Genomic DNA, 26,722 nt, shown 5'->3' on the forward strand with positions numbered 1-26,722 from the left:
ATAAAAATAATTAAGAAAAAGAAAGCGCGCGGATTCGAGCAGGGCCGGACGGGTTTTTCCGGCCCGCTTACGTCAACCCGTCCGGCCCCCATCACGTGACTTTTTCCAATGGTTTTATTAGAGCGCGCGAGCAGGGCCGTACGGGTCATATGATAATTACTACTACTTAATTTCTATAGTTAGTTTTGTTAAAACAGATATTTATTCGTCTTTATATCCAGCGAGTTATCCAGCGGTATCTTTTAGTCCCCAGGTCCTCTCGGTCAGTCGAGGTCTCGATCATCGAAGCATTAAAATGTCGTGTTTTTTCCTCAGCGAAAATAAAAAATCAGGCAACAGAAAACGAGCAAACAAACCATCAAAGGTCAGCATGCTATCTATTAATGGTTTTAGTATTAATCTGTGAAAATATTATCCTTACATCTCATTCATTAGTCGTTATTTTGATTGTTTATGTTGATGAAATTGTCGATCTCACGTGGAACACGTGCACAGCTGTTCATCAATTTTCAAACTCGAATCTATTCCTTATTATTTATCTTTTCTAGTTATCAGAACTTCTTTACTACTAAATATTTAGCGATACATTGTATTTTGTCAGGATTTGCGTCAAATGTTTATTCTCAAAATCTTACATATTTAAATACACATTGAAAAGGAACCATTTAACTGACGTTTAATTAAATAAATTATTTTACTGTGAATTACTGTCGTTGATGAGATTACTTTATCTTTTGTAGACCTCTGGCCCGAAAGCCAAGAAAACAAGTAAAGCAAAGCAAGCTACAAAACAAGTTTGTGATGATGCAGAGCTAGAGAGTGATATAGATTCTGCAAGGTACCTGTACAGTATATAATACTGATTTGAAAATCAGATCCATACTGGTACATGTAGCTGGTGTATTCCTCAACTATAAATAAGTATATATATAGATGACTGAGGATTGATCTGCAGTGCTATCCAACACACACACACTTGCCCTTGTTAGTTTGACAATGTGTGTGTACTGGTATAATACCTTTTTCGAGTTCCAAATGATTGACTACAGCGTTCCTCAATTACAGTTGACTCATTCACTCAGACTTGACCTACCAACCTTATTAATGGATTTATTTCCTCTTGTATATCCAGTGATCATGACTCTGGTAATGATGAGAAGTATGAGAGTGATGAGAGTGAAACAGCTCAAGAAAAGAAAATAAGATTATCAAAACAGTACTTAGCACAACTAGAAGAAGAAGGTAACCTTTAGATACTCATTTGTGTTGGATTTTAGGACTAATATAAAAGAACTTTGAACTTTTCATAAGGACACAAGAAAAAAAATATTACTATTTCTTGTGTCATGAAAAAGTTCTAAACTCTTTATTTAAGTTATTGCAAGCCCTTGCCGACTTAATCCACTAATGGTATTAGAGGGATGTATAAAGTGTGTGTGTATCTTCCGAAAATATCCATCCTGGCAACCCCATCCCAAACTCTTGGACCAGAATTACCATTTTGTAGTTCCAAAATTTACCCTGTCCCATTGTATCCTCCTTCCCCCATGGAGGAATTTTTTTTCAGGCCCCCCTCCCTACCCCCAGAAATTCCAATTTTTTTCCATAAAAACTTGGTTCTCTCTATGACTCCCCCCCCCACTCCTCAGAATTTGCAAATTCTTCTGTGGGAAAGGGTTGGGTGGGGGACATGGATAATTTCTGGAACTACACATTAGATACGTGTATTTCTACACAGCAAGGAAGACTAAATGTTCTTACAAAATAAAGTTAATAAATTATTGTTTTGTAGAGAGACAAAAAAATGAATCACAAGACATCGACCATGACGCAGTATCCCACAGACTTCAGCAAGATCTAGTGAGTCCATAATTATATTTGTGTTTTTAGGGAATGATTTTGCAGTTTTTGCCCTAATGAACTATCTTTTCTTGTCACAGATCGAACAGAGTGGTAAATTCCAAAAACAGATTGCTGATAAAGTAAGATTATTAACTAACCACTAATTAAAGTATTATAGCTATTCTAACATTTGATCAGGACAACTTCCAAGTACTTGCTGAAAATTATCCTTGGCAAAAACGAAAAATATCTGAAGCCATCCTAATTAAAGAACAAAAACCAGACTTAAACGAACAACGACAATCTGTCGCTCTAAAGCTATTAAATTGAACAATACCTATGCATGCATATTAGTCCCTAGGGTTTACAGTACTTCATTAATACGTATTAGTCCCTAAGGCTTTATAGTATTTCACTGTAATACACTTATAGTGAGTCATTAAACTGATGATGGACGATGGATATTGTCTGGAATATCTTACTCAAAAAACTTCTAGTCATTCTTTTCATATATTAACTTTTGGCCCAAAGAAACATATTCACATTCTAACGTTGAGGGAAAAACTGGGTTGATTTGGCATCCAGTGCATTATGGGACTGTTTTAGGGGCCACATTTCCCAAGATGATGGCTTATTTGTTCCCTAAAACACTCCCAAAATGCACTACAAATACAACTCAATACAGTATTTTACTCAACTTCAGAATATGGCTAATACATGAAATTTCACCTCTGTATAAACAAACGAAGGGCCTTTGTTCCCAAGGGAGTGAAGAGGACTAAGCTGCACAAGCAAGATGATTGCCTATATATATGCAAAGCATTTGTTTCACCAAGTAAAATTAACATTAAAATGATTAAAGCAACCTGTGTTTTCCTTTTAGTTTTCTCCTCCTCTTCCCTCACTGGTACGAGTTTTACGTGGCCATCAATTACCTATCACCTGTCTTTGTGTTTCTCCTGATGATAAGTTTGTCTTTACTGGATCAAAGGATTGTTCTGTTATTAAATGTAAGTCAAAGTAATGGAAAAAGTAATATCAGACACTCCATAATCAGCTCAATCAAATGTAAAAAGGGATGAAAATACAGTATGTGCTTTTTGAAATGTCTGGCCAAAGGCAAATCATTCGATATCAGTCATGTGGTCCATTCACGCTGTACTTTAATAATAATAATAATGGAACTTATATAGCGCACATATCAAAATTCATGGCGCTTCACAATAAGAAATAAAATGAATACCAGACGTATGTTACAATATTAATGAAATGTCATAGTTCATTGATGTTCACTTTGAACCAGAGGAGACAAAGTTCTTGAACAAATGAGTTTTCAGTTCATTTTTAAATAATTGGATTGAAGAACTTTTCCTAATTTGAAGTGGGAGGTCATTCCACAGTTTAGGGCCAGCAACGTAAAAAGATCTGTCACCATAGGTCACCAGACGAGATCTTTGTTCTTCTAGATAAGGACACAAAAGCAATGATGTACAATAATGTTTTGTATGTTCCAGCAAGCGTCTATTGAAAATCACAATTAGTGCTATTATTTGCTTGCTGCTGTTGCCATCCTCCAACTTAAGGTCCATTATTATTAATAATGTACCCTATTCCAAGTACCCTCCCTTGAGAGGGTTGACCAGAATATAATTTTGTAACTATTCTAAGAAACATTCTGTTCTTCATCAGGGGATGTTGAAAATGGAAAGAAAGTTGGTAAAATAGCTGGCAGCAAGGACAGCAAAACATCAAAGGGCTGTATCTTGGCAATTTCTATAACCTCAGATGGAAAATTCTTGGTAAATAATATACATTTTAAGTGTTATTAGTAGTGAACTTGGAGTTAAGAATTATAATTGTGATTGTAGTTTTGTTGTTCTTCAGGCCACTGGAGGTAAAGAAAAAGTCATTCATATTTATGACCCAGAAACCTTAAAGCATATACACTCATTCAATGGACACAGAAATACTTTAACTGTAAGTACTTGGTGGATAATTAGAGAAACTTCTCAAAATTCATGGATAACTCTTTATTGTTCTGTTATGTTAAGATTAAATCTTACTTGTTTCGTGGCCAACAACCAACAAACTTGTGATTCTCTTTCCGTGGGGCCAAACTCATGACCAGAGCAGCAAGGGTCAATGCTATATCAGTTCGCATAATCTTTGCTTCCACGATAACCTGAAGAAATTTCCTTAACAACCAACAAGAAGTTAAAACCACTATTTTGTGCTTTAATTGTACTGTACCTGTATTTTGATCTGTAAAATGTAAAATATCTTCTCTTATATCTCAGGGCCTTGCATTCAGGAAGGGAACTCACCAGCTGTTTAGTGGCTCCCTTGACAAAACTGTTAAAATATGGAATCTAGATGAGATGGCTTATGTAGAGACATTGTAAGTAACAATGTTGTATCTGGGCTACCTGTGGTGAAAGTAGCACAGGATCCTACAGTAAATAGTTCTTGGTGAATCTTAGTATGAAATCTAAAAGACATGTAAAATGTGCTACCATGTGGAATAAATGTATATTTTCTAACTAACCATGGCTTTTTGCTGCCAAACGAGCTTTTACATGCCTCATTTAGTAAAAACAGGCAGCTTCATGTAGAAGTACAGTACGACAATACAGTACAATAAATGTGGTCATACTTTTGTGAGTTGTGCTGTGTTAATGATAAATTATTTTTTTATGACATCACAGGTATGGCCACCAAGATGGAGTGACCGGAATTGACAGCTTGTCAAGGGATAGAGCAGTTACGACAGGTGGACGTGACAGATCTTTAAGAATATGGAAGGTTGTTGAGGAGACGCAGTTAGTTATTAATGTTGACGGGTGAGTTATATCTTCAACATCTGTTAGCCAGCTGATCTGAAATAGTGATGTAAAAAATGATGTCACTGCAAAACTGAGCTGTCATTCCAGCGAAAATTTAACAGCGAAAAGTAAAGACGTGCCCGCCATTACAATAACAATATATAACTCATCATGTGTTACTGTTATCAATATTGCTTATTAGAAAATGTTTTCTTTAATTTCTTTTTTCTTTTGGTATCTTGTAATTCCATAATTTCAGGAGGAAAAGCGACATCTCAGTTTTTTTTTTATTCTGATTGGCTAACATTATTTCTCAGATCAGCTGAAGGTATATTGATTTGATGTTTTGTCTTTGATGTGTTTTTCTAGAGGATCAGTAGATTGTGTTCAGTTGATCAATGAGGACCACATGATAACAGGAGCAGATGATGGGTAAGATGAGTATTTTTGCTTTAGTATTTTTCCATTATGTATCACATTAGAGGAAGAACATTACTGTATGTGTTAAGGGAAAGGAATAATTTTGTTAAATGGCATAATTTCAGGTCAATTTCCCTGTGGAGTTCCAGTAAAAAGAAGCCCTTATGTAATGTAAATAATGCACATGGCAAGAGTAAAGATGACCAAAATGATAACATACCTGATGAGACATGGATTACAGCAGTTGCGGCCGTCAAGAGCACTGATCTTGTTGCCTCAGGTAGGCTGCTTATAACCACCGTTGACTATTGAACTATCATTGAGTCTAGTAGAGTAACAACACTTCTTTGGGAAGCATTAGTAGTGTGTACATGTATGCTATAAATACACCATCTCTTGATGGGAAGCCTTGGTGACATTATAGTGAGAGAGCTCCCTTCTCACCAATGCAACACAGGTTTGATTCTTGGACTCATTGTATCTATTAGTGGACATCATTTGCAAAAATCAACTACGATGTACTAAATGCAATGGACCCTTCTTCAAATTAATCTACGTACAGGCTAACATGGAAATACAAAAGAAATGCCACGAATTCCATCGAGAAAAAGTATGATTTCTTTTGTATTTCCATTTTAGCCTCGCATCCACGATACCTTTGAGAAGGGTCCATTTGACTATGGAGCAAGAGCCGCAGCTTTATTACTCATTAGCTATGTAGAATGCACTAAGTGCTACTCTTAAAAATCCAGGAAGATTTTTACATGTATTTTAAGAGTAGAAACTCACAAATTCCTTCCTTTCATCAGCAGGATCTTGTGATTCTTGTATTCGACTATGGAAATGTGGTCCAGGTTATAGAAGTCTAACCCCTCTTTTCACCATACCAATGGTATGTACATCTGACTCCTTTCTGGCAAAATTTTTTATTTTCCCTCAACATTTTTGGATGTAAAAATATTTTCTTTCTTTAGGTTGGTTTTGTAAATTCCTTAGCATTTTCCAGTGATGGAGAAATGCTTTTTGCTGGTGTTGGCCAGGAACACCGTCTTGGTCGATGGTGGAGAACAAAAGATGCAAAGAATGCTCTTTATATTATACCTTTACAAAAATCTATGGATCACTAAAAACACAATATCGACTCCCTACTCCTTCTGCATTTTTTTTTTTTCAATTTTCTTTCAATATACAGTACTACGACTACAACTTGCAGTTATGACTACTGATAAGTTAGGAATCGTACTCTATTATTTGAAATGTGAAATAAAATCAACCACCTTGAAAAATATTGCATTAATTTCATTATAATTTTAATAAAACCCTAGTACATCCATATACATTATTTTATATCGAGTACAGTACTGTAATTCATCATATAAAACATGGTCATCATGGAGGTATACGATCGAAAGGATCTGTGTCATTAAAACAAGCATTAAATACACTATTGACTACTGATTCTGCTTCTTCTCTGCTTACATCTCTGACTGCTAGTATAGAATTTACAGCTCGCGTTTTGACACATTTCTAAAATGGAAAAGAACCAAACTTGTTAGTTGTACTTTCTTGTTACTTGATAGAAAATTACATTCTTATAAGTTACTTTTACCTGTTGATGACCCTTCCATTTCAATTTAAATCGCACAAAATTTTCCTTCCAAAAGAAGCAGTCTCCACTAAGATTTGCTGCTCTTATCTGAAAAAAAAAAACAACAAAAAAACAAAAACAAAAAAAAAACAGGGATTTGTTTTGAGTTATATAATATAAAGTAAATGTACTTGCTAACTAGGGTTTCAATGAAACACATAATTAATGGAAAATTCTTTTTTTTTCTTGTGTGTCTATTTGACTATTACCAATACACATTAACAAGGCAGTTTTGTTTCACAGGTTAAATAAATTAAACCATTCTAAAGAAAATTGGAACCCTGAGAACGTATCTGATAAAATCATTTTAGTTTTAAAGTGAATAGGCCATTCCAAGGTTGGGTAAAAGAGAGGATCGAGTTGGCATTACAATGCATTATGGGACTTTTAGGGAATATATTTCTGAGATCCGAGGCATCTCTTGTTCCCTAAAGCATTCCCAAAATGCACTGCAGATTCAACTCGACCCGGTCTTTTACTGAACCACAGAATGGCTAATATACATGTACAATAAATTTTACCTCTGTACAAGCAAGATGCTTGAGATTGTCAGGATCATATTTAACTTTACAATAATCGTAAGCGTGAATAAGTTCATGAGTTAGCACATCATCCATTGCTTGCTGGTTGTAGATGGTATTCTCACATAAAAACATCTTTAATTTAGAAAATAGGAGAAGACTTTAATGGAAATCAGAAATAGCATCAGACCCTTGCCTTGGGTATTTAGAAGTTTGTGTGGCATGATTCACACCACACCTCATACCACCCAGCCCATTTCAATCCATCTCAGCATACTTCATATCAAAACCCCACCATGGAAAAACTTAAAACACCACAATATACTCCACTAGAACAAAACACATCGCAACCCACCTATCCAACAACCAGCAAATCACTTTATCACAAATACCTTGCCACATTGCATTATGTCTTGCCTGATAACATTCCACCATAGCTGATGGACAACCTCTCTCGACTCTCACAACCATTTTTTTGTCATTTAGTTAGCTCATGACTACTCTGTGCATCTCAGAGAGGTAACATATAACATACCATACCTCATTTAACCATAAAAGCAGAATACACCATACCACATCATTTTTGAGGGGGGGAGGGGTGGAGGGTATAGCAATCATTTCTTAAATTACAGTACCTCTTTTCGATCAGGGTCAAATCCTCCAAGCAGTCGGCCATCACAAGGTTCACAGATGATATGTTTTGCAGGATCTATAGTACTATAAACAACATACCTATTAAGTTTGCTGGAGCTTGAGTCCTTCCTCAATAAAGTACAAATATATTCATTTCTTACCAGCCAAGTTTGTTCATAGCTTGTAACATAAATCGTACGTAAGCCACTGAAAAAACATTTTAAAAAAGCGAATCAAACAACAAATCCTAGTGAAAAATTTGCGAAAATTCAAGTGAACGGGCAGTGAAAAACAAATCTTTTTGTCCTACTAGACTTACAATTTTTACATGACGATTCCACTCTATCCAAGCAGGTTTGATGCTGTTTCTTTTCCTCTGTAGATAAGTCCTTTGTACTTTGTCTAGTGTATGCATTCCCGTGATTTTGATCAGCAACAGTAGCGGCCTTTTGGTTCGATTCGTCCGCCATTTTGGTTTATGAGGAAGAGAGAAGCCTGGTAATGAATGTGGCTTGGTCAGCGGACAGGATTGCGGACGACAGCTCAGCTTTTAACTTCGGCTTCATTACATCTGACAATATTTTATTCGAAATTTTCTATAAAAATCTAAGTATTTCAACAGACGAAAATAACAGAGTAATTTTTTCTGATAGTTCCTTAGACTCTTCCAAAGTCTCTCGCTCGTCCGTTCCGTCTCCACGCTTAGAGACTGTAACGGTACAATGACCGAAGGGACTTATGGGTCCCGAAAACTTGGACCCAGCGTGCTTTGGGAACCAAAATACTCGTCCACAGTCTCTCTCTTTTTCACCGCCATCTTGAAAATATTGAAACGAGAGAGACTGTGGACGAGTATTTTGGTTCCCAAAGCACGCTGGGTCCAAGTTTTCGGGACCCATAAGTCCTTTCGGTCATTGTACCGTTACAGTCTCTAAGCGTGGAGACGGAACGGACGAGCGAGAGACTTTGGAAGAGTCTAAGGAACTATCAGAAAAAATTACTCTGTTATTTTCGTCTGTTGAAATACTTAGATTTTTATAGAAAATTTCGAATAAAATATTGTCAGATGTAATGAAGCCGAAGTTAAAAGCTGAGCTGTCGTCCGCAATCCTGTCCGCTGACCAAGCCACATTCATTACCAGGCTTCTCTCTCAGTCGTTTTGTGCTCAGGTACATTTCGATTCTTGTCTGCCATTGTTTCAGTCTTATGCACCCTGAAGACAACAAATAGCTGTTCGTTACCATGGTAATCATTAAAGAATAAACGTTGGGTATATTGCAACAAACCACACCCTTTTGTCAAGGATGACGTTCGACATTCACACTTTTTTTAGATTTCTCAGTCAAGCAAAAAATTAGTGACAATCCTGATAACTTAGCAATATTATATCAAAGTCCACCGTATTCATGTCTCTACGGCCTCCACAAATATCACCATTAACATTCTTCACAATGGCACAAGTTCTCTACCTTCGACTCCAAGCCCTAAAAGCCCAAAAAAAGATTTTGAAGCACTCTTCTCTCCATCATGTGATATCACAAAAACCAAATCTCTTAGCTTACACTGGACAAAGAGTTTGTGATGTAGTTCGCTGTTTTCGGTGTCAAAAGCCTCGTTGTATCTACGCCTCAAAGCCTTTAACCTCTAACCATCGTCAGATGCTACAAGAGGTCAAAAACACAACCGTGTTTGCTTGTGGAAGTGCTTTACTTTTACCAGGACATTCGCTCGAAGGACGCGTCTACACCAAAACCCTTACTTGCTCTGCGTCAATACAGAGAGCATTCTACTCTAGTGGTTTTGCCGAGTTTGATGTTTGCTCTCAGTGCGGAGGAAAGAGCGGTGAAGTGTTAGAATCGGCACGACGCACTACAAAATATGGACCTGAATTACCTGTATGTGAACGATGTAAATATGGTTTAATCACCCTTAATGACGAAATATAAATATATACATTAAAGATTTATCATTTTCAGAATGATGTATGGAACACAGTTGATCATCGATCCCCTAACACGCAAGATTAACCCCAAATGTGCTGCTCTTTAAATTTTGGCCTATTGAATCGTATTATTTTTGCTGCCAATAGTTGGTGTACGTATCCTCTGACAAAAGGTTTTTCAACGGGGAGCCTTATTTGAGGGTGCCAATGAGGGTACCCAATTGTCAGCGAATTCCTCATTTTTCGGCAGAATGTCAGTTAACTGTAATATACCCTCTTATTTTTCGGTAAAACATCGTGCATCCTATTCGTTTACGATCATGCGTAGTAAGTTTCAAACCAATGGCTTACAAAATCTAATGACATAATGAACGATATAAAGGGCGAGGTGACTGTGGAACTCTCTCGAGTTATTAAGGGTAAAGATGCCGTAAACAGCCGGCATCACTTGTAATTAGCCACGCCTGTTTTTCTACAAATTTCTGCTCTGTAATTGGTCCTTTTTTGTTCATATTTACCTCAAGTAACTCAAAAATCATCATCACAATACTCAGTGGCACCAAAAATGAATATGAGTCCTGCCAGAAGTGGTTTAAGCTTATCGCTCGCACAGATCGCCAGTGGTGCGAATTCTCCGCTACCATCGACTCCAAGTCCTAAAAGCCCAAAAAAAGATTTTGAAGCACTCTTCTTTCCATCATGTGATATCACAAAAAACAAATCTCTTAGTCCAGCTTACACTGGACAAAGAGTTTGTGATGTAGTTCGCTGTTTTCGGTGTCAAAAGCCTCGTTGTATCTACGCCTTAAAGCCTTTAACCTCTAACCATCGTCAGATGCTACAAGAGGTCAAAAACACAACCGTGTTTGCTTGTGGTAGTGCTTTACTTTTACCAGGACATTCGCTCGAAGGACGCGTCTACACCAAAACCCTTACTTGCTCTGCGTCAATACAGAGAGCATTCTACTCTAGTGGTTTTGCCGAGTTTGATGTTTGCTCTCAGTGGGGAGGAAAGAGCGGTGAAGTGTTAGAATCGGCACGACGAACTACGAAATATGGACCTGAATTACCTGTATGTGAACGATGTAAATATGCTTTTACAGTCTGAACCTTTGGATAACCTTTCGTATTTTTGCGTTTTTAGTAAGGTATAGCTCTATTAAAACCTTTACGACAGGCCTAAACCTCGAAAAGTTGCATAAGCAAAGAAGAGAAATTTCAAAAGTCGAACGCCGACTTTCCATTGTTACTTGTGAGACAAAATCTAATTTTATTACATTTCATTAGATTTAATTAATAGTTTTTTGTAAAATATACAGAAATAAAAACCGTGTATAGAAATATTTAACGTTAAAAACATTGGTGTGAGATACCGGTTTTACTTTCCTTTCTTTGAATACCGGCGCGATTATTTATCGATTCTTTCTTTCCATATTGGCGAGTTGGGCTGAGTCCAGCCAAATGGGAACAACGCTTTGAAGTCAAAGGGTTGAAAAAACTGGAGTCTGTGGCTGCAAAAAATATCGTAATGAAGTATAATTTAGTGGGAGAAAAAATAAACATGAGACAGTGCCCATAAGGTAACGATTAACTGAAATCAAGATAACATTTCCCAACCCCCTTCCCCAAGGGGTTACTTGAAATTTCTTTGTTCAAATACTCATCAAGAATCACAAACATCGCTAATAATAATTTAAATTTACCAAAAATAAATAAGCAAACCATAACACAAAAATGTGTGAAAAAAATAATTGTTTAAGGTTTAAAATCAGGGACCGTGGTTGATTATATGCTTTAGCACAGGTAGCCCAATTTAGATAAAATTGAAAGGTTAAAATAAAATCAGAAACGAATCGCTTGTATTGTTTTGTGTGTTTCGTGTGTGTGTGTTTGTGGCCAAGATATTGTCCTCTTTAGCAAAAGCAAATGGAAAATATCAAAATTAAGTAAAATATTTTTGCAACCCTTTGTTGTCCTTATATAAGAGGGCAGTTACATTGTGGCATTATTAACTAGAATCCCTTGCACACTTTCTTTTGTTTAGTTAATTAGCACAAATTGTCTTAGTACTTTCATAAGGCAATACAAATTTGAATAAGAAGAAATTTTGAGAAGCATTTTGGTAGTGGGAGTCAAATGACACCATCATGCAAACAGCCATTCCCCTACTAAGGGTCCTCCAGTTGGTCACTGCAGCACAAAAATACTATTGAAAATGAATGTATCAATACTGTACTGTGACAATTTAACTTACAAGTCTGGCGATGAGAAGCCCTGTGTGGCAGGATAAAGTGCTTCGTACTGTCTACCGTCCCCTGAGCCATGGATTGCAAAGGCATTGATTCTATTGACAGATGGTGGAAAGTACTCAATAGGGATGAGAGCTGATCCACTCCAACTCTTGTTGGTCTTGTCTATTGTTACTTCATATTCAAGTGGTAGTTTATCCTATTTAAAAACAAATGAAAATTGAGTCTCATATAATGGGCTCAAAAGTCTTTAAACTTACTAACTGACTTTCTGACTGAATGACTGACTGACTGACCGACTGACTGACTGACAGACTGACTGACACACTGACTGATTGATTGACTGACTGACTGACCGACTGACTGACAGACTGACTGACTGACTGACTGACTGACAGACTGACTGACTGACAGACTGACTGACTGACTGACTGACTGACTGACTGACTGACTGACTGACTGACTGACTGACTGACTGACTGACTGACTGACAGACTGACTGACTGAAGAGCTGGCCACTGCTTTCAACTCAAATCCTCTTTCTCTATCCAATGATAATCCTTGGAATATGCAATAGAAATAATGGTTGGGCTTACTTTGAACATATTTCTTGTGCCATCAAGCAAGAGAACCAGATGTTGTCCATGACTAAATAATAAAATCGAATGAAAAGTTGATTAATTGAAAAATAGTCGTTTAATACTTTTGAGAGCAATCATCACATCTCTAAATCAAATTATGTTTGGGCTTCCTGTGGTTCTTTTTCAGCAAGGTTGCCCTTGAATGTTTAAGCTAAATATATAGGTACATACTGTTCAACTTCTTCACCCTAGTATGTTATGTAATAAATAATTTTATTTGGGGAAGGTGGGGTACGTATACAATTACTGGTTAACCAGTAATTAATAGGTGGGCATATGATGACATCATTTGTTTTAATCAAGAACATGAAATTATTGGAAATTCAAGCAATAAACAAACAAACATCGAAAGTGGCAAGATCCCATTGCTTTGAAAGATATCTGAAAATTTGAGGACAAAATCTCTTGATGGTTTTCAAGTCCACGTTGTGAAATTTGACCGTAAGTGTATGTTGGTTGGCAAGATACAGCCATATCAACCTACATTAACTGCAAAATTTAGCAACTTTAATCTATTATATCTCCTGAACTAATAAAGCAACTGCTCTCAAATTGATAAGTATTATCAACAGTTATGACTTCTTTATATTTCTTAAGTCCAATCCTTTATGGCTCAAAAGTTGATTTTTGGAAACGTAAACCTACGCCCAACTATACATTGCAGCTTTGTTATGTCAAACCATATTGAGTAGTCCTCTCTACTAAACTATGGTCAAACAGTCAGTCAAACAGTCTTTGAAACTTACGGACAAAATTCAACCTCTAGATATCTGTCCTTTTCTCCAAGGAAGAAGACCTCTGCAACTGAAAGAGGATTTAGAAATAAGTAGAGTAAAGAAAACAGCATATATACTCACAGAAGTAAGATTATAAATTATGCTTACCTATTTAGATAACATTTAAAAAAGCAAAAAAATAGATAAAATAAAATAACCTTCATATTCCCACAACTCATCACAAGTCTCTTTAGGAGGTGATGGGGGACATCCTGGGTCATTAAAGAAAGGACCTTGAACATCAACTTTAACAGAGTTCCCATGTGGGCCTGAGCTTAAGCTTAGTTCAACAGACTTGTGATCTATTGGTTTTCCATCCCACTGACTCTTGATTGACAACTTGTAAACCTTTGAGGAGAAAAGAATAAAGTTTGAGGCTGAAGGGATGTCAATATTTTGTAGTTTTAGAGTTTAAAAATTATTTTGCTGTGTTTAACCTTAATTTACTAAGTTGGTAAAAAATATAAACTAGAGTTATTCAAAACCATCGATCTTTGCATTTCTTAAGTACTTTACCTTGCTTTCGGACATAATCAATACAGCAATTTCAGTTAACAGATCAAAAACCAAAGATACATTTGTACCGGAAGTCGTTATCTCTGAAAGCAATAACCCAGTACTCTCTTTCTTGTTATGACCAGGAAGAATGGGTACTAGTTCTAAGAAATACAACCGGAAGTAAAAATAATGTGACAGCAAATTAATACAATGCCAAAAGGAAGTTGCTATACTACTACTGACATTTCTTTATCATAATGGAAGGTAGGAGATGTAATCTTTTGATCTGAATTTACTCTCACTATTGCATAGGTTCGATAGTTGGATTGTGAGGGTATTTTTGCTTTTATTTTGTTTTATCTGGTTAATCCATTTACAGCTGTGTTTAATCAAATTATTGCCTTTGCTCTTGTAGAGGTTCCGCAGGGAAGGCTTGAACTTCGGGTTGGAAATAATTCTCTGCTTGTTAAAATAGCAGGTAAGAAAATTAATTAATTGTCGATATATTGTGTTTTTTTTGTTGTTTTTTTTTTGATCGGATCAGCTAGTCATGATCATGGTTCTTCGAGATGAGTCTTTTTCCCTCTGCGTAAAGAGCAATCATGTGTTGTTTGACCGTCCTTTGGTATGGGTCTGTTACGTTAGCCATGTAATATCCCAGACCTCGATGATCGTGTTTCTCATTTTGGATATAGTAAATTTATTGGCTGAATTAGACAATTTTGAACATTACCATTCAATTTTCAAGCTAAAAAGCTATTCTATCAAAGCGAAAATGAAACTGAAACTGAAACACAGTTCTATATAGCATATATAGAATATAAACAACTGATATCGAAAGTGCTGAATTGACTCTTTCTTTCTTCATAGTAATGATCAAAGAATGGTTCGGAGAATTATTATTCTCAGAAAAAGCCCTGAAGATAATTTCTTGTGCGATGCATGGGATTCCTTTGGACGGAGGTTCAGGTAACCGGCCTGGATTCAAATGGTATCACTATTTGGCGACGTCTTTATTCCTTCTGTTCGTCTGGTTTTCCTTTTCCTTTGAGATGTACTGCACAAAGGTATACTGGATGAGCGACCATCACCTAAAAATTCCTTTAGAAACCCTATTACTGCACATACCTCTGACTATCTCCATGGCAACGTCTTTCACATTGATCGTGTGGTATTTCTACAGTACAAGCAATGAATTTAAGCATCCTCTTACGAGACTAGTGCCTCATTTTGATTTCATGCCTACTGGACAACAAATAAACGTTGGTCCAACCCGCAATGATTGGAAATACTGTAACATTCTTTTTCTTGTGGGAATTCTCAGTGTGGTGTTTGTTTTTTTCTGCTCCTTTAAGCTGGGAGTGTTTTTCGACTTCACCGGCTTACATAAATTCACCGCAAACATTCACGGGTGGAAAAAGATTGTGTATTACACTACAATAGCATTTATATACACTGGTTTTATCGGGGTAGTTGTTGCATGCTGCATTTTCTATATGTGCTGTCGAGATATCGTGCGGCATATTGAATATACCGAGGAGTTGATCTTGGTGGGATCTAAAAAATTCCTTAAGGCCAGACATTATCATGATATCTTATTGAGGTACACAGATGAAGTCATCAACTCCATGAAAAAGTGGTTCGTAATTCACAGTTTTTTCTACCTTTTTATCGTAGTCTGTGTAGCGATAGAGTGGGTCATGGCTTTCTCCCAGATAAAACACCAGCGTCATGACATGGTGCGTATTTTGTTTGGGCAAACAGCAGGTTCTTTTCTCATGGCCTTCAAATTTGCATTTCCTTTCCTGTCTGCCAGTCGTGTGACAGCCCGGTATGACAAGATGTATCGCAGGATAAACAGACAGTGGCGTCCAGTTGTATTGTCTGAGGTTGATGCATTTATGAATTACGCTATTCGTTGCGAGGCAGGCTTTACCTTGTTTGGAATAAGGCTGACGGAGGAATTGGCTTTGATCTCACTTCTGTCATGTTTCCTTCAATTTTTTAACATATATAAAAAGGTGGCTTGAACAGTGAAATGACGAGTTCATAGTTTGACTTTCTATAAGTCCCATAATGCATTGCGCATCAAGAACGATCCAAGATGTCGTAATATGCCTTCTGTTTCGTTATCATTAGTTCACAACTTGCTGTAACGCATCATCGGATCCTTTCGTGAGTTGGCGGGCAGACCTCGTGGCTCGGTTTTAAAATCCCATGATGCATTTTGCACTAAGACGTATTCAATGTATGACGTAAACCAGTGTATGACGTTACTTTTTTGAAGATAGTAATGTTGAAGTTTTAAAATGCATGCATCATTATATACCAGTATACATAAAGCGGAAAAACACGTCGGTTTTAACTCGTGGATACGCTAGGCGCACCCCGCCCTCTCGTCCACTCGCGATCTCAGAGCACAGGGAGCCCAATCTCTGAAAAGTACGAGTAGTATCTTTGATTATTATTTGTATGTATAAATCAGATATAATAAAATAAATATTTCTTGTGGTTAATGTTGTAGTATTGTATAGTCTTCGACTATTTAATAACAAAACGGCCACAAAAAATAAACTTGAAGCTGAACATTGCGCCTGCTCTATTGCCATCCAGCGGAGGGCAGGAAGCCGATAATAAAGGTGTCATAGCTTGGGTTTCCTGTGGTGAACAGTTTTAACTTCCTGTTCGCTCTCATGTTATGAATCAGTTTCAACTTCAACTTGAAGAAAGAAAAATTATTTCCTTCTATATTTGAATTTTCTTTAAACAATGGCAGGTAAGTTGGGTGATATGAACTGAACCCCTCAGGCGAAACGGTTCACGGCAATTTTCACTGTTTTCATGCAATTCATTAAACCGTTAATATATAAGTTGAATGTTCTCTTTTGTATTTCTTTCTCAGAAATTCTAACATCAGAGACAATCCTAAAAGTCGTTTTACGTACAATATTTGGAATACCAATAGCACAAACCCCTAGAAACCAACTCAGATATGGGATATTTCACAACTTGTTATCTGCACTTCTACTTACAAGTATATGGGGTGCCTTTTGTTATGATATGTACTGTGTAAAGACTTACTGGCGAAGTTTCCTTAGACCACATATTCCGATAGAAACACTCTTGCTTCTTATACCACTTAATCTTTCTGGTGCTGTTACCTATACCCTCATGGTGTGGTACTTCTATAGCAACGATTTCCAGAATTCGCACACAAGACTAGTGCCGCACTTTGATTTCATGCCTGAGGGACATCAGGAAGATATTGGGCCAACAAGAAATGACTGGAAGTATGCCAATATCTTTCTTCTCTTTGGAGTCATCATAGTCATTCTGGTTTTGGTCTTTGATTTTGCCTTTAATGTATTTTTTGACTTTGACGGCATTCATAACTTTACGATTCATATCCATGACTTGAAGAGAGATTTGTACTATTTTGATATTGCAGTTATTTACTGGGGATTCGCTGGATCTGTTGTCGCCTGCTGTATTTTTTTCATCTGCTGCAGAGATATTGTACAACACATAGAATTTACAGAGACTCTCATAATAACAAAAGCAAAAAATTACCTAACTGCTAGACACTACCATGAATGTCTGCTGAGATATACAGATGATGTAATGAATACAACTGAACTGTGGTTTGTGGTCCATAGTTTATTCTTCGTATTTATTGTGCTGACTGATGTCTTTGTATGGATCATGGCATTTTCAGAGATTAGACATCAACCTCATAACTTGATACCTATCTTGATGGGACAAGTTGCAGGTTCCTCATTAATAGCTTTCAAGTTTGCATTCCCCTTCCTGGCTGCTAGTCGTGTGACAGCTCGGTATGACAGAATGCATCGCAGGATAAACAGACAGTGGCGTCCAGATAATTTATCCGAGGTTGATGCATTCATGAGTTATGCTATTCGATGTGAGGCAGGCTTTACCTTGTTTGGAATAAAGTTAACAGCTGAATTGGCTCTGATTTCACTGCTGTCGTTTTGCCTTGGGTTTTGCAGAATATTCAAAAACGTTGCTTGAGCACTTTGTCTGGGACCTTTAAGGATTCAACTGGGCAAAATTTTGAGATGTATACTTGGTTAACATTAAAGTTAACTTCTGATAGACCCTGTAGACTAAATTCTGTTCCATTGTTCACAGTCGCACTGTGCTTGGGTTGCGAAGAGTCCCAAGCGGCACCAGCACCTTGCCGAGAAGAGGCGGATTCAGTTCGATTTTGTTGTCTCCCATTAGTTCTTTTTACAGCTAGGTGCGCGCCCATTTAAGTTTTCATGAACGCAATCTTAGCTTAAAATTAATTGGGCTGTTTGTTACCATGGTAACAAATAAAATAAAGACAGTCGTTTTGTGCTCAGGTACATTTCGATTCTTGTCTGCCATTGTTTCAGTCTTATGCACCCTGAAGACAACAAATAGCTGTTCGTTACCATGGTAATCATTAAAGAATAAACGTTGGGTATATTGCAACAAACCACACCCTTTTGTCAAGGATGACGTTCGATATTCACACTTTTTTTAGATTTCTCAGTCAAGCAAAAAATTAGTGACAATCCTGATAACTTAGCAATATTATATCAAAGTCCACCGTATTCATGTCTCTACGGCCTCCACAAATATCACCATTAACATTCTTCACAATGGCACAAGTTCTCTACCTTCGACTCCAAGCCCTAAAAGCCCAAAAAAAGATTTTGAAGCACTCTTCTCTCCATCATGTGATATCACAAAAAACAAATCTCTTAGCTTACACTGGACAAAGAGTTTGTGATGTAGTTCGCTGTTTTCGGTGTCAAAAGCCTCGTTGTATCTACGCCTCAAAGCCTTTAACCTCTAACCATCGTCATATGCTACAAGAGGTCAAAAACACAACCGTGTTTGTTGTGGAAGTGCTTTACTTTTACCAGGACATTCGCTCGAAGGACGCGTCTACATCAAAACCCTTACTTGCTCTGCGTCAATACAGAGAGCATTCTACTCTAGTGGTTTTGCCGAGTTTGATGTTTGCTCTCAGTGGGGAGGAAAGAGCGGTGAAGTGTTAGAATCGGTACGAACTAGAAAATATGGACCTGAATTACCTGTATGTGAACGATGTAAATATGCTTTTACAGTCTGAACCTTTGGATAACCTTTCGTATTTTTGCGTTTTTAGTAAGTATAGCTCTATTAAAACCTTTACGACAGGTCTAAAGCCCCGTTTACACTGGCGATTTTTGCGGCGAATTTTGCTGCGATTTTTGTGGCAATTTTCGGAAATATGAAATCTTTTGTCTCATCCTTCAAAAGAGACATTCGTCTAGGAAAATCTTGGTATCCTGAAAAAAACTTTACAAGTAAATTCTTTACCATTATTTATTATGGACAAAATCGAAAAAAAAAAAAAAAAAAAAAAAAAAAAATCGCAGCAAAAATTGCCGCAAAAATCGCTAGTGTAAACGGGGCTTAAACCTCGAAAAGTTGCATAAACAAAGAAGAGAAATTTCAAAATAAAAGTCGAACGCCGACTTTCCATTGTTACTTGTGAGACAAAATCTAATTTTATTACATTTCATTAGATTTAATTAATAGTTTTTTGTAAAATATACAGAAATAAAAACCGTGTATAGAAATATTTATCGTTAAAAAAATTTGTGTGAGATACCGGTTTTACTTTCCTTTCTTTGAATACCGGCGCGATTATTTATCGATTCTTTCTTTCCATATTGGCGAGTTGGGCTGAGTCCAGCCAAATGGGAACAACGCTTTGAAGTCAAAGGGTTGAAAAAACTGGAGTCTGTGGCTGCAAAAAATATCGTAATGAAGTATAATTTAGTGGGAGAAAAAATAAACATGAGACAGTGCCCATAAGGTAACGATTAACTGAAATCAAGACAACATTTCCTCACCCCCTTCCCCAAGGGGTTACTTGAAATTTCTTTGTTCAAATACTCATCAAGAATCACAAACATCGCTAATAATAATTTAAATTTACCAAAAATAAATAAGCAAACCATAACACACAAATGTGTGAAAAAAATAATTGTTTAAGGTTTAAAATCAGGGACCGTGGTTGATTATATGCTTTAGCACAGGTAGCCCAATTTAGATAAAATTGAAAGGTTAAAATAAAATCAGAAACGAATCGCTTGTATTGTTTTGTGTGTGTGTGTGTTTGTGGCCAACATAGTGTCCTCTTTAGCAAAAGCAAATGGAAAATATTTAAATGAAGTAAAATATTTTTGCAACCCTTTGTTGTCCTTATATAAGAGGGCAGTTACATTGTGGCATCATTAACTAGAATCCCTTGCACACTTTCTTTTGTTTAGTTAATTAGCACAAATTGTCTTAGTACTTTCATAAGGCAATACAAATTTGAATAAGAAGAAATTTTGAGAAGCATTTTGGTAGTGGGAGTCAAATGACACCATCATGCAAACAGCCATTCCCCTACTAAGAGTCCTCCAGTTGGTCACTGAAGCACAAAAATACTATTGAAAATGAATGTATCAATACTGTACTGTGACAATTTAACTTACAAGTCTGGCGATGAGAAGCCCTGTGTGGCAGGATAAAGTGCTTCGTACTGTCTACAGTCCCCTGAGCCATGGATTGCAAAGGCATTGATTCTATTGACAGATGGTGGAAAGTACTCAATAGGGATGAGAGCTGATCCACTCCAACTCTTGTTGGTCTTGTCTATTGTTACTTCATATTCAAGTGGTAGTTTATCCTATTAAAAACAAATGAAAAATTGAGTCAAAAATATAATGGGCTCAAAAGTCTTTACTTAAACTTACTTACTAACTGACTGACTGACTAACAGATTGACTGACTGACTGACTGACTAACAAATTGACTGACAGACTGACTGACTGACAGACTGACTGACTGTCTGACTGACATACTGGCTGACAGACTGACTGAATGACTGACTGACTGAAAAGCTGGCCACTGCTTTAAACTCAAATCCTCTTTCTCTATCCAATGATAATCCTTGGAATATGCAATAGAAATAATGGTTGGGCTTACTTTGAACATATTTCTTGTGCCATCCAGCATGAGAACCAGATGTTGTCCATGACTAAATAATAAAATTGAAAGAAAAGTTGATTATTTAAAAAGAGTGGTATGATACTTTTGAGAGCAATCATCACATATTTAAATCAAATTATGTTTGGGCTTCCTGTGGTTCTTTTTCAGCAAGGTTGCCCTTGAATGTTTAAGCTAAATATATATGTACATACTGTTCAGCTTCTTCACCCTAGTATGTTATGTAATAAATAATTTTATTTGGGGGGGAGGGGATACAATTACTGGTTAACCGGTAGTTAATACATGGCAGCTTTGTTATGTCAAACCATATCGAGTAGTCCTCTCTACTAAACTATGGTCAAACAGTCGGTCAAACAGTCTTTGAAACTTACGGACAAAATTCAACCTCTAGATATCTGTCCTTTTCTCCAAGGAAGAAGACCTCTGCAACTGAAAGAGGATTTAGAAATAAGTAAAGTAAAGAAAACAGCACATATACTCACAGAAGTAAGATTATAAATTATGCTTACCTATTTAGATAACATTTAAAAAAGCAAAAAGAAAAATAAATAAATAAATAAATAAATAATGATAAAAAATAAAAAAAAAATAAAAATTACTACTGCTTAGAGACCTTCATATTCCCACAACTCATCACAAGTCTCTTTAGGAGGTGATGGGGGACATCCTGGGTCATTAAAGAAAGGACCTTGAACATCAACTTTAACAGAGTTCCCATGTGGGCCTGAGCTCAGGCTTAGTTCAACAGGCTTGTGATCTATTGGTTTTCCATCCCACTGACTCTTGATTGACAACTTGTAAACCTTTGAGTTGAAAAGATTAAAGTTTGAGGCTGAAGGGATGTCAATATTTTGTAGTTTTAGAGTTTAAAAATTATTTTGCTGTGTTTAACCTTAATTTACTAAGTTGGTAAAAAATATAAACTAGAGTTATTCAAAACCATCGATCTTTGCATTTCTTAAGTACTTTACCTTGCTTTCGGACATAATCAATACAGCAACTTCAGTTAACAGATCAAAAACCAAAGATACATTTGTACCGGAAGTCGTTAGTTCTGAAAGCAATAACCCAGTACTCTCTTTCTTGTTATGACCAGGAAGAATGGGTACTAGTTCTAAGAAATACAACCGGAAGTAAAAATAATGTGACAGCAAATTTAATACAATGCCAAAAGGAAGGTGCTATACTACTACTGGCATTTCTTTATCATAATGGAAGGTAGGAGATGTAATCTTTTGATCTGAATTTACTCTCACTATTGCATAAGTTCAATAGTTGGATTGTGAGGGTATTTTTACTTTTTTTTGTTTTATCTGGGGTTAATCCATTTACAGCTGTGTTTAATGCACTTGTCATCGGCTTCCACGAGGGGGGCACCCCTCAAAATTGTTATGGAGTTGAAATAACAGATCACAAAAGTAAACACAAAACAGTAGAGTGCACACACTAAATCCATAAAACAAACTGGAGACAAGATCTTAGTAACATGTATAGCAAATAGAGCATTTGATAATATCTTAACTTTCTACAAACTCTTACTGAAATAATAAATCAGCATCTGTCTCAAGCTTTCACTTGCTGCTACAGTTACAGTAACTTGACCTTCAGTATCCGCCATTTTATGCATGACTAGTTTTCAGTTTACGAGCGGCGTAGGTTAACACAGCAACCCCAATGCCATTAAATCGAAGTCAAAATAAAACTCAAACAAAAAACGATGTTTATGCCTCCGTTTGCTTTTTTAGACCTTTAGAGTCCAATACTTTATTGAAAACAACTCTTTACAAAGAACTCTAATGCTTCCAGGGGGTTTCAGAACATTTTATCTATCTACCACTATTCCCCCAGGTACTGGGGCAAGGATTTAAGGCTAAGTCCCCACTTTCCCCCACATTTCCCCGAGTCTAGCCCGGGGTCCCCCGCCTCGTGGAAGCCGATGACAAGTGCATTAATCAAAGTATTGCCTTTGCTCTTGTAGAGGTTCCGCAGGGAAGGCTGAACTTCGGGTTGGAAATAATTCTCTGTTTGTTAAAATAGCAGGTAATAGAATTAATTAATTGTCGATATATTTTGGTTTTGTGTGTGTGTGTTTTTTTTTTTTGTTTTTTTGCTTTTTGTTTGGATCAGATCAGCTAGTCATGATCATGGTTCTTCGAGATGAGTCTTTTTTCCTCTGCGTAAAGAGCAATCATGTGTTGTTTGACCGTCCTTTGGGTCTGTTACGTAGCCATTTAATATACCAGACCTCGATGATCGTGTTTCTCATTTTGTATATAGTAAATTTATAGGCTGAATTAGACAATTTTCAAAACACTGAAACTGAAACGCAGTTCTATATAGCATATATAGAATATAAACAACTGATATCGAAAGTGCTGAATTGACTCTTTCTTTCTTCATAGTAATGATCAAAGAATGGTTCGGAGAATTATTATCCTCAGAAAAAGCCCTGAAGATAGTTTCTTGTGCGATGCATGGGATTCCTTTGGACGAAGGTTCAGGTAACCGGCCTGGATTCAAATGGTATCACTATTTGGCGACGTCTTTATTCCTTCTGTTCGTCTGGTTTTCCTTTTCCTTTGAGATGTACTGCACAAAGGTATACTGGATGAGCGACCATCACCTAAAAATTCCTTTAGAAACCCTATTACTGCACATACCTCTGACTATCTCCATGGCAACGTCTTTCACATTGATCGTGTGGTATTTCTACAGTACAAGCAATGAATTTAAGCATCCTCTTACGAGACTAGTGCCTCATTTTGATTTCATGCCTACTGGACAACAAATAAACGTTGGTCCAACCCGCATTGATTGGAAGTACTGTAACATTCTTTTCCTTGTGGGAATTCTCAGTGTGGTGTTTGTTTTTTTCTGCTCCTTTAAGCTGGGAGTGTTTTTCGACTTCACCGGCTTACATAAATTCACCGCAAACATTCACGGGTGGAAAAAGATTGTGTATTACACTACAATAGCATTTATATACACTGGTTTTATCGGGGTAGTTGTTGCATGCTGCATTTTCTATATGTGCTGTCGAGATATCGTGCGGCATATTGAATATACCGAGGAGTTGATCTTGGTGGGATCTAAAAAATTCCTTAAGGCCAGACATTACCATGATATCTTATTGAGGTACACAGATGAAGTCATCAACTCCATGAAAAAGTGGTTCGTAATTCACAGTTTTTTCTACCTTTTTATCATAGTCTGTGTAGCGATAGAGTGGGTCATGGCTTTCTCCCAGATAAAACACCAGCGTCATGACATGGTGCGTATTTTGTTTGGGCAAACAGCAGGTTCTTTTCTCATGGCCTTCAAATTTGCATTTCCCTTTCCTGTCTGCCAGTCGTGTGACAGCCCGGTATGACAAGATGTATCGCAGGATAAACAGACAGTGGCGTCCAGTTGTATTGTCTGAGGTTGATGCATTTATGAATTACGCCATTCGTTGCGAGGCAGGCTTTACCTTGTTTGGAATAAGGCTGACGGAGGAATTGGCAGTGATCTCACTTCTGTCATGTTTCCTTCAATTTTTTAACATATATAAAAAGGTGGCTTGAACAGTGAAATGACGAGTTCATAGTTTGACTTTCTATAAGTCCCATAATGCATTGCGCATCAAGAACGATCCAAGATGTCGTAATATGCCTTCTGTTTCGTTATCATTAGTTCACAACTTGCTGTAACGCATCATCGGATCCTTTCGTGAGTTGGCGGGCAGACCTCGTGGCTCGGTTTTAAAATCCCATGATGCATTTTGCACTAAGACGTATTCAATGTATGACGTAAACCAGTGTATGACGTTACTTTTTTGAAGATAGTAATGTTGAAGTTTTAAAATGCATGCATCATTATATACCAGTATACATAAAGCGGAAAAACACGTCGGTTTTAACTCGTGGATACGCTAGGCGCACCCCGCCCTCTCGTCCACTCGCGATCTCAGAGCACAGGGAGCCCAATCTCTGAAAAGTACGAGTAGTATCTTTGATTATTATTTGTATGTATAAATCAGATATAATAAAATAAATATTTCTTGTGGTTAATGTTGTAGTATTGTATAGTCTTCGACTATTTAATAACAAAACGGCCACAAAAAATAAACTTGAAGCTGAACATTGCGCCTGCTCTATTGCCATCCAGCGGAGGGCAGGAAGCCGAAAATAAAGGTGTCATAGCTTGGGTTTCCTGTGGTGAACAGTTTTAACTTCCTGTTCGCTCTCATGTTATGAATCAGTTTCAACTTCAACTTGAAGAAAGAAAAATTATTTCCTTCTATATTTGAATTTTCTTTAAACAATGGCAGGTAAGTTGGGTGATATGAACTGAACCCCTCAGGCGAAACGGTTCACGGCAATTTTCACTGTTTTCATGCAATTCATTAAACCGTTAATACATAAGTTGAATGTTCTCTTTTGTATTTCTTTCTCAGAAATTCTAACATCAGAGACAATCCTAAAAGTCGTTTTACGTACAATATTTGGAATACCAATAGCACAAACCCCTAGAAACCAACTCAGATATGGGATATTTCACAACTTGTTATCTGCACTTCTACTTACAAGTATATGGGGTGCCTTTTGTTATGATATGTACTGTGTAAAGACTTACTGGCGAAGTTCCCTTAGACCACATATTCCGATAGAAACACTCTTGCTTCTTATACCACTTAATCTTTCTGGTGCAGTAACCTATACCCTCATGGTGTGGTTCTTCTATAGCAACGATTTCCAGAATTCGCACACAAGACTAGTGCCACACTTTGATTTTATGCCTGAAGGACATCAGGAAGATATTGGGCCAACAAGAAATGACTGGAAGTATGTCAACATCTTTCTTCTCTTTGGAGTCATCATAGTCATCCTGGTTTTGGTCTTTGCTTTTGTCTTTAATGTATTTTTTGACTTTGACGGCATTCATAACTTTACAATTCATATCCATGACTTGAAGAGAGATTTGTACTATTTTGATATTGCAGTTATTTACTGGGGATTCGCTGGATCTGTTGTCGCCTGCTGTATTTTTTTCATCTGCTGCAGAGATATTGTACGACACATAGAATTTACAGAGACTCTCATAATAACAAAAGCAAAAAATTACCTAACTGCTAGACATTACCATGAATGTCTGCTGAGATATACAGATGATGTAATGAATACAACTAAACTGTGGTTTGTGGTCCATAGTTTATTCTTCATATTTATTGTGCTGACTGATGTCTTTGTATGGATCATGGCATTTTCTAAGATTAAACATCAACCTCATAACTTAATACCTATCTTGATGGGACAAGTTGCAGGTTCCTCATTAATAGCTTTCAAGTTTGCATTCCCCTTCCTGGCTGCCAGTCGTGTGACAGCTCGGTATGACAGAATGTATCGCAGGATAAACAGACAGTGGCGTCCAGATAATTTATCCGAGGTTGATGCATTCATGAGTTATGCTATTCGATGCAAGGCAGGCTTTACCTTGTTTGAAATAAGACTGACAGCGGAATTGGCTCTTATCTCTTTACTTTCTTGCTTTATTGGACTCTTCAAGCTATATAAAAAGTTACTTTAAAGCCTAGTTTTATTGCATGAAGTCTGGGGTGTTGTTCCGTATAGTTTATATATAAATTTATAATAATAATAATGATGATTATTAAAAAACAATGAAAAATTTTTTACCACAATTTTTAGAAAT

At 36.9% G+C, this 26,722-nt stretch overlaps 6 protein-coding genes across 11 annotated transcripts; 3 read left to right on the forward strand and 3 right to left on the reverse strand.

The window, feature by feature from the left end:
* The first annotated feature begins 279 nt into the window (after window positions 1-279).
* Window positions 280-6,540, forward strand: LOC116292937 (U3 small nucleolar RNA-interacting protein 2). 2 transcript variants are annotated; one of them, XM_031700286.2, is made up of 14 exons: window positions 280-364; window positions 741-838; window positions 1,133-1,242; window positions 1,793-1,860; window positions 1,941-1,982; window positions 2,726-2,852; window positions 3,532-3,641; window positions 3,727-3,819; window positions 4,140-4,240; window positions 4,548-4,682; window positions 5,034-5,096; window positions 5,210-5,364; window positions 5,894-5,976; window positions 6,059-6,540. In XM_031700286.2, exons 1-14 carry the CDS (start codon window positions 296-298, stop codon window positions 6,209-6,211), a joined length of 1,407 nt encoding a protein of 468 aa, XP_031556146.2. In that variant the 5' UTR covers window positions 280-295; the 3' UTR covers window positions 6,212-6,540. The 2 variants fall into 2 exon arrangements, with proteins under 2 accessions (XP_031556146.2, XP_031556147.2); XM_031700287.2 differs by having other exon boundaries at window positions 5,897-5,976.
* Window positions 6,373-9,124, reverse strand: LOC116292938 (mitochondrial inner membrane protease ATP23 homolog). Its single transcript, XM_089039148.1, has 7 exons — window positions 9,026-9,124; window positions 8,206-8,381; window positions 8,048-8,093; window positions 7,889-7,970; window positions 7,254-7,388; window positions 6,694-6,780; window positions 6,373-6,611 (listed from the first exon to the last, which is right to left on the reverse strand). Exons 2-7 carry the CDS (start codon window positions 8,354-8,356, stop codon window positions 6,474-6,476), a joined length of 639 nt encoding a protein of 212 aa, XP_088895274.1. The 5' UTR covers window positions 8,357-8,381; window positions 9,026-9,124; the 3' UTR covers window positions 6,373-6,473.
* A 663-nt stretch (window positions 9,125-9,787) lies between these two features.
* LOC148906151 (UPF0462 protein C4orf33 homolog) lies at window positions 9,788-14,118 on the reverse strand. Its single transcript, XM_089039149.1, has 6 exons — window positions 14,012-14,118; window positions 13,654-13,843; window positions 13,466-13,523; window positions 12,675-12,726; window positions 12,084-12,277; window positions 9,788-11,340 (listed from the first exon to the last, which is right to left on the reverse strand). The coding sequence occupies exons 1-6, from the start codon at window positions 14,024-14,026 to the stop codon at window positions 11,238-11,240; spliced, it is 612 nt and encodes a 203-aa protein (XP_088895275.1). The 5' UTR covers window positions 14,027-14,118; the 3' UTR covers window positions 9,788-11,237.
* Window positions 14,119-14,198: 80 nt separating this feature from the next.
* On the forward strand, window positions 14,199-20,128 carry LOC116293531 (uncharacterized). Of its 4 annotated transcripts, XM_089039138.1 has the most exons (4): window positions 14,199-14,257; window positions 14,409-14,471; window positions 14,864-15,060; window positions 16,896-17,969. In XM_089039138.1, the coding sequence occupies exons 1-4, from the start codon at window positions 14,251-14,253 to the stop codon at window positions 16,902-16,904; spliced, it is 276 nt and encodes a 91-aa protein (XP_088895264.1). In that variant the 5' UTR covers window positions 14,199-14,250; the 3' UTR covers window positions 16,905-17,969. The 4 variants fall into 4 exon arrangements, with proteins under 4 accessions (XP_088895264.1, XP_031556835.2, XP_088895263.1 ...); XM_031700975.2 differs by lacking the exon at window positions 16,896-17,969 and having other exon boundaries at window positions 14,864-16,509; XM_089039137.1 differs by lacking the exons at window positions 14,199-14,257; window positions 14,409-14,471 and having other exon boundaries at window positions 14,920-15,060; window positions 16,896-20,128.
* On the reverse strand, window positions 19,536-22,665 carry LOC148906152 (UPF0462 protein C4orf33 homolog). Its single transcript, XM_089039146.1, has 7 exons — window positions 22,574-22,665; window positions 22,006-22,148; window positions 21,648-21,837; window positions 21,406-21,463; window positions 21,011-21,062; window positions 20,518-20,711; window positions 19,536-19,781 (listed from the first exon to the last, which is right to left on the reverse strand). The coding sequence occupies exons 1-7, from the start codon at window positions 22,659-22,661 to the stop codon at window positions 19,679-19,681; spliced, it is 828 nt and encodes a 275-aa protein (XP_088895272.1). The 5' UTR covers window positions 22,662-22,665; the 3' UTR covers window positions 19,536-19,678.
* On the forward strand, window positions 22,186-26,717 carry LOC148906153 (uncharacterized). Of its 2 annotated transcripts, XM_089039140.1 has the most exons (5): window positions 22,186-22,252; window positions 23,013-23,074; window positions 23,437-23,633; window positions 24,244-25,343; window positions 25,470-26,717. In XM_089039140.1, exons 4-5 carry the CDS (start codon window positions 25,337-25,339, stop codon window positions 26,597-26,599), a joined length of 1,137 nt encoding a protein of 378 aa, XP_088895266.1. In that variant the 5' UTR covers window positions 22,186-22,252; window positions 23,013-23,074; window positions 23,437-23,633; window positions 24,244-25,336; the 3' UTR covers window positions 26,600-26,717. The 2 variants fall into 2 exon arrangements, with proteins under 2 accessions (XP_088895266.1, XP_088895267.1); XM_089039141.1 differs by lacking the exon at window positions 24,244-25,343.
* The last annotated feature ends 5 nt before the right edge of the window (window positions 26,718-26,722 follow it).

Source organism: Actinia tenebrosa, unplaced genomic scaffold, assembly GCF_029948245.1.
Source record: "Actinia tenebrosa isolate PJP-AT-01 unplaced genomic scaffold, QUT_ActTen_1.0 PGA_scaffold6__47_contigs__length_16458017, whole genome shotgun sequence".
NCBI lineage: Eukaryota > Metazoa > Cnidaria > Anthozoa > Actiniaria > Actiniidae > Actinia > Actinia tenebrosa.